The 12,304-nt window shown below is 40.5% G+C and overlaps 1 protein-coding gene across 2 annotated transcripts in view; it reads right to left on the reverse strand.

Annotated features, from left to right (window-relative positions):
- PPEF1 (protein phosphatase with EF-hand domain 1) overlaps nucleotides 1–12,304 on the reverse strand; it is a 151,802-nt gene that overhangs the window by 79,402 nt on the left and 60,096 nt on the right. For both annotated transcript variants that reach the window (XM_043996780.1, XM_043996781.1), the window contains exon 6: nucleotides 9,190–9,304. In XM_043996780.1, the coding sequence (XP_043852715.1) occupies nucleotides 9,190–9,304 (115 nt within the window). The remainder of the gene's footprint in view (nucleotides 1–9,189; nucleotides 9,305–12,304) is intronic.

Raw genomic sequence — 12,304 nt, forward strand, 5'->3', positions numbered from 1 at the left:
AGAAAGATTAAGTGACTTGCCCAACTAGTAAATGTCTGAGAAAGGGTTCACACTCATGTCTTCTGGACTCCAGGTTCAGTGCTTTATCCATTCTGTCACCTAATTGCCTCGGAGAAGTAAGAGAATGGAGAAAACCTCTCCACACTTCAGATTATCAGGGAAAATGAAGCACTCCTCTAAAAAAAATAAACAAGGGTTTAAATATGAAAACAAAAGAGAAAATGGATGTAAAACGAGAGAGGCATTCGGACCTGTGTCAGAAGGTTGGGAGGTGAGCGAGTGTGTGGTTGACTGGTTCCAAACATTCTAAAAATAGTAAGATAATAAGGCCTTTTTATTCTTTAAAATATACCACCACCCAAAATGTTATTTCCTCAAACTTCAGGAAGAACATTCAGAGATTTGAATTTGGCCTATTGTTTTGTTTTTTTTGTTTTGTTTTTTTGGGTTTTTTTAGGCAATGGGGGTTAAGTGACTTGCCCATGGTCACACAGCTAGTAAGTGTCAAGTGTCTGAGGCCGGATTTGAACTCAGGTACTCCTGAATCCAGGGCCGGTGCTTTAACCACTGCGCCATCTAGCTGCCCCCAAATTTGGCCTATTGTTAAGGATAAAAAACAAAAAAATCCATATATTTCAAAGTGGAAAGAACATTAGACTTTTCCTTGAATTACCTGGGTATATCTTGGCTCTGCCCTCTCATAGCTGTGTGATCCATGCATGGGTAAACACTCAACTACCTTCTGGGGCAGTTTGCACCACATCCATAAAATGAAGTGTTCTAAAGGCCCTTATTCACTTCTAATAGTCCATAAAATACCTTGAAAAGTTTTATACTAAAAAGTTGCTTTTAACTGTAAGAAACTGTTTGGCACTGTAATTTTATTTAAAATAATACTGGTTATATCACGGGAAAGATTATAAGGATATACTTTCACTAAAAATAAAATTCTCAGTAAGGTTATTTATCTATAAGAAAATGGTGAAAATTTTGCCTTGTTTTTCTGCTGCAGGATATCCTATATTTTACACAGTATCTTTTTTTAATAATAAATATTTTTATTTAAAGTTTCAAGTTCTGAATTCTGTCACTCCTTCCCTCCCTCCCCTCACCCCTTCCCTGGGGCAATAAGCAATCAGATATAGGTTATATGTGTGCAATTATATAAAACATTACCATCTTTGTCATTTTATACAAGAAAACTTGTATAAAGTAAAAATGAAAGAAATAAAGTGAAAAATAGCATGCTTCAATCTTTGTTCAATCAATATCAGTTCTTTCTTTGGAGGTGGATAGTGTACTTCATCATTAGTGGTTTAGGATTGCCTTGGATCATTGAATTGCTGAGAATACCTAAGTCCTTCACATTCTTCATCAAACAATATTGCTGTCACTGTGCATAATGTTCCCCTCATTCTGTTCACTTCACTATATATCAGTTCATATAAGTCTGCCCAGGCCTTTCTGAAATCATTCTGTTTGTCATTTCTTATAGCACAATAATATTCCATTATGATCATATACTACAGCTTGTTTAGCCATTCCTCAATTGATGGACATTCCTTTGATTTCCAATTCTTAGTCACCATAAAAAGAGCTGCTATAAATATTTTTGTACAAATAGGTCTTTTTTCTCTTTGGGGGGGATGTCTTTGGGATATAAATCTAGCCACAGTATTGCTGGATCAAAGGGTATGCATGGCTTTCTACCCCTTTGGGGTTATTTCCAAATTGCTCTCCAGAATGGTTGGATCACTTCACAACTCCACCAACAGTAGATTGATTAGCTTTTGTCCCAGTTTTCCTACATCCCCTCCAACATCCAACATTTTCCTTTTTTGTTATATTTGACACTCTGATAGGTGTGAGGTGGTACCTCAGAGCTGTTTTATTTTGCATTTCTCTGAGCAATAGTGATTTAGGGCATTTTTTCATATGACTATAAATGGCTTTAATTTCTTTTTTGTCTGAAAACTGCCCGTTCATATCCTTTGGTCATTTATCAACTGGAGAATGACTTGTACTCTTATAAATTTGAATCAATTCTCTATATATTTGAGAAAGGAGGGTCTTTATCAGTGATATTTGTTGCAAAAATTCTTTTTCAGTTTTCTGCTTTCCTTATAATTTTGGTTACATCGGGTTTTTTACACAGTATCTTTTGCTTTAACATCTGGATAACAAATTTTGATGGTGTCACTTCTTGGGAACAGGGATTGGTTTGTTTGTTTGTTTTTTTCATTTTTTAATTTGTATCCCCAGCACCTAGTACAATGTATTAAGCTTAGTAGGTGCTTAATAATTGCTTGCTGTGTTGAATTAATGTTAGCATTCAAAATTATTTCTGTCTGAATTTGATTCTCTACCTCTAGTCTTCTCCTTTGGTTACTCCAACTAGTCTAGTTGCCTACACACCATGCCATACTCCTACAATCTGGTAACTGCTTTTGTCTTCTCCCCAGATGCTATGCTTTGACCTTCTTGAGTATATCCTTTAGAATAACACCTTTATCTACAACTCTCTTACCCTTGTTGACCCTAGATATCAAGGTGTGAATTGCCTATCTAGAATTTTGCATTACCTCAGAGGCTGAGGTTGAATTTTCTTTCTGCTCTACTCCCATAGCCAAAACAGAAGCCAATAATTTCCAAGACAAGTAGTCAGTCAATAAACATTTATTAAATGCCTAGTATGTTCCAGGCACTGTGCTAAGTTCTGGGAATACAAAAAGAGACAAAAGACAGTCCCTGCCCTCAAGGAGCTCACAATCTAATGGAGGATACCACAAGCAAAAAAAAAAGTTCAAATAAGCTATATGCAAGAAAAATGGAAAATATTTAAATGAGGGATAGCACTAAAATTAAGAGGGGTGAGGAAATGATGTCTGTAGAAGATGTGAGTTTAGTTGAAATTGAAGATGGTCAGGAAAGCCAGTTGGCAAAAATGAGGAGAAAGACCATGGGGGACAACCAGAGAAAATGCCCAGAGCCAAGAGATGTAGTGTATTGTTTGTGGAATAGTAAAGAGGCCAGTGTCACTGGATTAGGGAGTACATGGTAGAGAATAAGGTATAAGAAGACTGGAAAGCTGTGTGTGGGAGAAGGGGAGGAAGGATACAGTATGAAGACCTTTGAACACCAAACACTTTGTATTAGACTATAGAAGTGATAGGGAGCCACTGGAATTTGTTAACTTATGGAGAAACATGGTCTGATATGTGCTTTAGGAAAATCACTTTGGGAGCTGAATGGAGGATGGATTGAAGTGGGGAGAAAACATCAGGAGGAAGACCCACCAACAGGCTACAGCAATAGTATAAGCATGAGCTGAGGAGGTCCTGCACCAGGGTGAATAGCAGTATCAGAGGGAAAAGGGGGGCAGTATTTCTCCAAGAGATGTCAAAGAGGTGAAATCAACAGACCTTGGCAACACATTGGACATGGGGAGTGAGAGACAGAAAGAAATCAAAGATGAAACCCAGGTTTCAAGTCTGAACAACTGGGAGGGTGCCAACACTCTCTATACTAGGGAAATTAGGAAGGAGAAGGGTTTAGAGGATAAATTAATATGTTTGGTTTTGAAGATGTTGAGTTTAAGATATCTACTCAACATCCAGCTTGAGATGTCTAAAAAGGCAGTTGGAAATATGAGACTGAAGGTCGACAGAGAGGCTAAGGGCAGAATAGGTAGATTTGAGAATCACCATTATAGAGATGGTAATTAAATCCACAAGAGCTAATGAGTTCACCAAGTGAAGTAGTATATGGGAAGAGGAGAAGAGGGCTCAGAATAGAACCCTGTGGGTGTGATTTGGGTGCGGATTCAACAAAGGAGACTGAAGAATAGTCTAATAGGTAAGAGAAGAGCTAGGGAGGAGAGAGGAGCAAGGAGAGGAGATCAACAGAAATAAAGGATTGCAGAGAGGTTAAGGAGAATGAGGATTAAGGAAAAAGTCCATTGAATCTGACTATTAAGAGATCATTGGAGGGGCAGTCAGATGGCACAGTGGATAAAGCACTGGCCTTGGATTCAGGAGGACCCAAGTTCAAATCTGGCCTCAGACACTTGACACTTACTAGCTGTGTGACCCTGGGCAAGTCACTTAACCCCAATTGCCTCACTTTAAAAAAAAAGAGAGAGAGAGATCATTGGTAATTTTGGAGAGAGCAGTTTCAGTGGAATGATGAGACCAGAAGCTGTATTGGAGGGTGTTAAGAATTGAATGAGGGGAGAGAGAATGGAGACACTCAAGGTAGATGCCTTTTGAGGAATTTGGACATAAAGGAGAGGAGAGAGGATGGCAATTGTCAGGAAACAAAGGATAAAATGAAGGATTTTTTTAATATCAGGGAGACTTGGGCATGTTTGAAGGCAATAGTGGATCAGCCAGTAGACAAGGAGAAACTAAAGATAAATGAAAGAGTAAAAATGACAGAGAGGCAATTTGCTGAAAGAGATGGGATGGAATGGGATCATTTGTGGAAGTGGAAGGGTGGCCCTTGGTAAGGAGTAGGGCCACCTTTATGTGGAACAGAAGTGAAAACGAGAAAGTGGCAGAAAGCACCTGAGTGATATGAAGTGAGGAAGCAAGAAAAAGAAGAAGCTCGTGGTGAGTGGTTTCAATTTTTCTGTAAAATATGAGGCAAAATTTTCAGCTGAAAGGGCAAGGTGGAAAGGGGTTTGAGGCAGAATGAAAAGGTTTGGAAAAGTCACTGTGGACAGTGGGAGAGTGAGTCGATAGAAGAGTTGTAGAAAATTACCTAGCAGCAGGGAGGGCCTAATTAAGGTTGTGTAACATAACTGTAGTGAAGCCAGTAAAAATAGTCCCATTTTCTCCACCTTTGTTAAGCAGCATGTGTCTATGTAGGAGCAAAGGCAGTAGATGGTAGGAGTCATACTAGGCTAAGACTTGGCAGGGCACAATCAGCAATATTAGGAGGCCAGGATTCAAGAAAAGGGGATAGGGTAGAGTTGAATTGGTTTACCAAGGGCTCAAAATGGGGTGGGGGAAGGAGAGAGTGGTTAGTGTAGGAGTGGTAGCCTAGAGAAAACTGAGGCACTGAGGATTGGAGATCATGGTATGGACAAAAATAGGATTTGAGGGGCAGCTAGGTGGTACAGTGGATAAAGCACCAGCCCTGAATTCAGGAGGACCTGAGTTCTAATCTGGCCTCAGACACTTGACGCTTACAAGCAGTGTGACCCTGGGCAAGTCACTTAACTCTCATTGCCCCACAAAACAACAACAACAACAACAACCAGGGTTTGGTAAAAGAAGACAGAGGGAGAGGTGGAAAGCCAATAGACTGTGGTCTGATAAAAGGATTTCAGAACTCGTAAATATTGGGGTGGTGCTTTTGTGGGTGATGGCAAGGTCAAGGATATGACCATATTTGTGTATACATGAGGCAGGATGGAGGAGTAGGTTCTGCAATGTGAATATTGATGATAATAGAGTAGGAATGATAGAGGGGGCAATCTGTTGAAGTAGATAGGATGGAACAGGATACCTTGTGCAGGTGGAGGGGTAACTCTTGGTAAGAAGCAGGGTCACCTCTCTGTGAGACAGGAAGGAAGGATGAGATAGTGGCAGAAAGCATCTGAGTGATTTGAAATGAGGAAGAAGGAAAAAGTGGGAAGAAGAGGGAGCTCACAGCAAATGTCTTCAATTTTGTTTCTGTACAATGAGGCAAAGTTGAAAGAGAGGTAGAGGAGGTTTAAGGAGGGATTGAATGGTTAGGATATTTGTGGTGGAATCAACATGCCTATTGAAGCCTCCTGGGGTGAATGCTGGAGTTGGGGAGGTGAGAAAAAATTGTGAGCTAGATACTGAACTTGTTGAGGAAGGAAGGGAAATGATCTAGAGGTCTACAGACAATAGCTACCAGGATTTTGATTAGGTAGTAGACGTGAATAGCATGGACTTCAAAGGAGGAGACATTAATGAGTGATGGAGACAGGGAGAGAAAGTGGTAATGGGGAGCAAAGAGTATTCCAACTCCCCCTCCTGGTCAAGTGAGCTGAAGGGAATGAATGAAGGTATGGCCATTACTGGAAAGGGTGGCCATGAAGGCTATGTCATGGGTAGAAGATGGAAGGAGTGGGAGAGGAAAAGATTTAGAATGAAGAGAAATTTGATCCCTATGGAACAGACATTCCAGAGGGCACTGTGGAAGGGTTGGGTAGTATGTTTGGGACTTTGGGGTGAGAGGGTTGAGGAGGAAGAGAATAAGGAACCAGTTGTTGGGGATGGGGAATGGGGTTTCCATGATGACCTATGGGGACTCAGAATCACTGGTATATATAGGATATAACCAGGTGTGAGAATGTTGATCATTGAATGGAAGGTACCATGTCTCTTCCCAGAGGAGGCTGAAGATCAAGCAGGAGATAGAAAGCACAAAGTCAGATAGGATGCCCTATTTCAATATTTCTTTCCTCTTCCTCTTCCTCTTCCTCTTCCTCTTCCTCTTCCTCTTCCTCTTCCTCTTCCTCTTCCTCTTCCCTTCCTTCAAGGGACGGGAACAGCAGAAGATGGAAGGTCTGTTGTCAAAAGAAAGGTTGCTCCTCTTGGCACTGGAGATTCTCCCCATCACGATTGGGAGATCAGGCTGTCTTGTGTTGACACAGATTGGAGTCGCTCCATCAGCCTCTAGCAGGCTTCTCTTGGGGGCACAGGAATCAGGAGAGGAAAAGTGTGCGTCAGTCTCACTTGACCTGCCTTCCTGAGTTATTTTTTTCTCATCAGCATGTATGGTAGGAATAGCCAAGATTATGGGGATCTTTGAATTAATGTAGCCTTCTAATGAGCCCTAGCTCTCTGTCCTAGGGTAGTAAACATTAGCCAGACAAATATATAACAAGGGCTGAGAGAGTAGCTGCAGAATTAGCTAAAGACTGGAAATCAGGAGAACTGGGCTCTAATCCTATCTCTGCCACCAACTAACTGTATTGCCTTGGTAAGACACTTAACCTATAAGGACCTTAATTTTCTAACCTGTAAAATGAAAAGAATGGAGCAGATGAAAAGCCATGAAGTACAATGGTTTTGGAGTCGTAGAGATCCATGTTCAAGTCCTGCCATCACTGACATCATTTCTCATTTGGAAAGTTATACGACTAGACTAGATGACATCTAAAGTTCCTTTCCCTGCAGTTAAATGGTACAGTGGATAGGGTGCTAGACTTGGAATCAAGAAAGTCTAAGCACTTTGCAAATCTTAGCATATGAACTTCTATTACTGCTGCTGCTGCTGCTGCTGCTGTTGCTGCTGCTGCTGCTGCTGTTGTTGTTGTTGTTGTTGTTGTTGTTTTTGCTGTTGTTGTTGTTGTAACCTGACATCTGGCACTTCTACCCAGATCGATTTACCCAAGGAGGAAAAAAAAGAGAAGTAGCTACAGATTCAGCTTAGACAATTAAAAGAAACCTTCTCATCTTGCAGGCATCCCTATCTGTGTCATTGGTCCTTGTCTCAAACCAGAATAAAGGAGAAAATAACATTTGCGCTAATACACTGGGCACCCTAAGACAAATCAGGACAGCACATGAACTAAATCTCTGCTGCATTGCCATGGGAATACAGCATGATTAGTTGTAGAAGTCAGCATCCCTGGTGATAATGATGAACAATCCAATCAAGGCAGGGAATGAACTTCTCACCCCTGTACACTGAACACCTGAGCCACCCATTTCCCATCTCACACATCTCGGAGTACAAGTTGTTATAGTAAAACCCTGCAGCCAATAATAGATACTAGCAATGGAAATGGTCGAATTAGATGGTCGAATCTTATTCCACCTGCTGGAGTAAGAGAAATGTTTTGGTTTGGGTTGTTTTTAAAGAGAAAGAAAGAGAAGGGAGAAAGAAATAAAGACAGAGAAAGGAAGAAAGAAATAAAAAGGAAGGAAAAAAGAGAAAGGAAGGAGGAGATAGGAAAGGGAAGAGAAAAGAAAGAGAAAAAGGAAGGAAGGAAGACAAGAAATAAAGAAGAAAGGAGGAAGGAAGGAAAGAAAGAAGGGAAGGAGGAAAAGGAGGTAGGGAGGGAGGGAGAAAAGGAGGGAGGGCAAAAGGGAGAAAATGGAAAGAAGGAAGACACCTGATATCAAGAATAACCATCATTGTTTTATAACTCGAAGGCTTAGCAGTTACTGGGATTGCTATTCCACACAAGCCATTCCGTGACAGTTGCAGGCATGCTTTGCACCAACTATGATGAACTATGATGTGTACTGCATCTGGAAGCAACATCCTTCCAGGCTTGCCTACATTGTAGCAAAATCTCAAATCTTATTACTTAGCACCACAAGGAATAGATTTCTAAAATATTCCTGCTCTTCCTAAAAGCTAAAGACCAACTGGGAAACGCTACAGCAACAATCAAAGGCTGAGAATAGTTTAATTTCTAAAACCATCTTAATGATCCTTCTTCAACTACATAACCAACATAAGAAATTCAGTCAGCAAACATTTATTAAGCACCTGCTCTGTGCCAGGAACTGTGAGAAGTGTTGGGATTACAAATATGAAAGAGAAAGACAACCCATGCCCTTGAAATAGGGGGAAACAATACACAAAAAGAATCTGAAAAGAGTGAGAGTGGAGGAGAGAAGGGAATGATGGAGTCTAGTCCAAAGAAGGGATTGGAAAATAAAGGTAGGAAAGGAAGAGATGACTGGTCAGGGAGTCTTCTTTAAATGGAGGCTTTGAGAAGAGTTCCTTGCCCCACCCTTCAGCCCTCCAATCAGAATGGCAGGAGTTATTGAGAATACTACTGATAAGGTGTGAGTACCAAGGATGATGCAATCTTGCAGGATATGAGTTACCTGATGATGAGGTTCCTCAGGGCATAATAGAGTCCAATTCCAATAAGTGAGGCTGAGTGGGAAATGACATGTACTAGGAAGATGAATTCTGAGGAAAGATAGAGTGGGCTGATGGAGTTAAGAGGAGAGAAAGAAGAAAGCACATAAGTGATTGTCTATATTAGAAAAACGTGTGCCTTGAAAATCCCTGTTCTGTCACATGCTTATTTCCTACATATAACAAGAGAGGAAAAATGGAAGTTGAAATTATCCTCATGGATAATCCAATATTATTACCTTTTCCCCTTAATACAGGGCAACTTTTGCCTTTTAAAACTGTGCAAAATCAGCAGTTTCTATGAGACTGCTCAGAGTTTGACCTTACCACAGATTGTTAATTCCTTGGATGTGGTGGATGATATGCGAACAATATTTGGTAACTGTTGCAAGACCTTCTTTACTTCTAGTAATACCTGTAGCACGTAGCGGGCATGCAGTATCTGCAAGGAAAAAATTGAAGACATCATTGTATTGAATAGCACGATCATGTAGACATGGGTCATTCAAGTCTGTTTCTATGCTTCCTAGTCATCTCTCAAATTATTTGGGGGCAGATAATCTGCTTCGAGGAAATTTTGTAAAAAGTGGGTTTTAGGTAATGAGAGAATCCAAAAGGAAATCAGAGTCCTGAGGAGACTGAGAGGGAGAGCTCTGATTCCAAATAATGATTTTTTAATTTGCATTTTTTATTGTACCTTTTGAGTTCCCATAATGTAGGGAAATGATAGGGAGGATCCAGGAAGACCTGGTTCTAAGTCCTGTCCCTGATGTGTCATGGCTGTGTAACTCTGGGCAAGCCATTTAATCTTTAATGCTATAAACACAGGTGTCCCTCAGCCCACCCCACTATATGCATCCCACAACACTCCTAAGTGAGGACAAAACCACATTAAAAGGTCATTGGGGTGAATAGAGCACTGGCCCTGGAGTCAGGAGTACCTGAGTTCAAATATGGCCTCAGACACTTAACACTTACTAGCTGTGTGACCCTGGGCAAGTCACTTAACCCCAATTGCCTCACTAAACAAAAACAAAACCAAAACCAAAAAAAAAGGGTCATTGGGGAATATTTAAGAAATATTTAAAATATAATAAAAATATTAATAAATCTTATAAAATGTAGATAATATTGTATTACTAAGCCAATGATAACTGCAATTTACTGAGAACTGACTGATCCCCACCTACTCCCCATTCCCAGGTGAATGAATTGCCTGGGGCTAACCAATCTTTTTTTTTTTTTTTTTTTGGCAGGGCAATGAGGGTTAAGTGACTTGCCCAGGGTCACACAGCTAGTAAGTGTCAAATGTCTGAGGCCGGATTTGAACTCAGGTCCTCCTGAATCCAGGGCCAGTGCTTTATCCACTGTGCCACCTAGCTGCCCCAGGCTAACCAATCTTTGTCAATTCCAGACTCTTGTCTTATGGATCTCCCCCAAATAAACTATCCCCTCCCAAAGATTCCCCATACTACTCCCTGGACTTTGGGTTATTATGTAAAAGGGTCCATTTATATTAAGTAGTTTCTGTAGCATCTACACTTAACTAAAGGATAGTCTCATAGCTCCCTTTGTTAAAGGTTCATTTACATTAAGTTCGCTTGTTCTGTTACCCCATATAAACCCTGTCTTCAGTCCCTCATCTTTGGGTATTCCTAGCATCTTGCTTTGCGATGCCGGGAGCCCCTATTAAAGACCTCATTTCTCCTAGATTGATTGTTTAATTAATTTACAGGCTAACACCAATGTGCAGCCCACAGTGATCCAACACAGTTTAGTGGCCCCTATTTCTATTTGAATTTGACATTACCGCTATGATAATAATAATCATTATTATCATTTCTATAGTGCTGACTAGGTGCCAGGCACTGTGCTAAGTGCTTTGAAATCATTATCTCATTTCATCCTCACAACAATCCTGGGAGGCGGGTGCTATTATTATCCCCATTTTACATATATGTAAACTGAGGCAGAAGTGAAGTGACTTCCTCAGGGTCACACAGATAGTGTTTGAAGCTAAATTTGAGCTCTCTCCTAACACTGCCGTTGCAGGGAAGGGGCTCACCTATATTGGTAGAGGAATTTTCCTCACCTGTGAGCTCCCTATACTGATAAAATCACAGTTCTAATCCCTATCCCTAAAGCATAGTCCTGCTGATGTCTGCTTATACCTTGCCTGTTTACTGACACTGAATACCTACCTATGCTGGTTGTAAGTCTAGGATGCTGTCAAAGAAAGCTGAATTGCCAGAAGCAAAGGAACTACATTCCCAAGTATCCCTCAGATACCACATTTAAGCCTGAGACTGTGATTGAAATGGGTGAGGTGAGGTGAGATGCATTTCATAGACAATGAACAGTTTCCCAGGAGAATTATGAAGCATAACTTTATTTCTATCTTGAAGAAAACATCATATGGAATCGTAAATAGAAACAAGTGACTGTAAGGACAGAGATTTGGCCCTAGAGCGAGGAAGCTCAACTCGGGCTTGACTCCTGCCTCTGTTACAAAATGAGCATTGTGGACCCCCTCCTGGGCATGTCAGAACAGAAGGACTCTTTGTGACTCCATTTAGGGTTTTCTTGGGAAAGACACTGGACTGATTTGCCATTTCCTTCTCTAGCTCATTTTACAGATGAGAAAACTGAGGCAAACAGTTAAGTTACTTGCCCAAGGTCACACTGCTAGTTAGCATCTGAGGTCAAATTTGAATTCAGATCTTCCTGACTCCAGGCCCGGCACTCTATTCACTATGCCACCTAGCTGCCCTAATACACTAATAACTTTCCCTGATACCCCTGTTTCCCTAAGATATTTAATGAACTTGAGTGTTATGAAAAGTACCCATCAGCACCATCTGTCATCAGTCAGAGATTTCATAGAACATTGTAAAGAGGATATATTCTTCCAATAAAGTATGTGTCCCTTCCAACTCTAAGTTTCTATTAGTATATGATTCCACTTGATTTTACAAACCAAATCAACATCCCAATGAGGCCACCCATTACATATATTGCAGAGCTATGTCACTTGTCTCAAGAATACAACTTGGGAAATTTCTTAATTCATGTTGCAACATCTTGTAGGTGGAGATCATGATGAAGGCTTCCAACATCCTTGCTTTGACTCCTAAGTAAACTAGAGTCTAATATCAAGGCAGTCCATAACTTGCAGACAGAACACTCTTCTCAAAGAGGTCAGACAAAAAGGAAATTCGTGTAACAAAGGAAATGAGCAATCTCTAATATTTACAGACAAGATATAAGTATCCTTGCTCAAGCTGTGGAAGATGACACCAAAACTCTGTGTGCGGAGTGATGGGTTAAATTGATTTAAATGATTTTGTAGAGAAAATACTTAGTATTAACTCATCAGGGAAACTAGGCAATAATAAAAATTAGAGGGGTTGGAAAGAGGAGACTTTTATTTTCCTTTGGAGGT

The sequence above is a fragment of the Dromiciops gliroides genome, chromosome 3 (genome assembly GCF_019393635.1).
Source record: "Dromiciops gliroides isolate mDroGli1 chromosome 3, mDroGli1.pri, whole genome shotgun sequence".
NCBI lineage: Eukaryota > Metazoa > Chordata > Mammalia > Microbiotheria > Microbiotheriidae > Dromiciops > Dromiciops gliroides.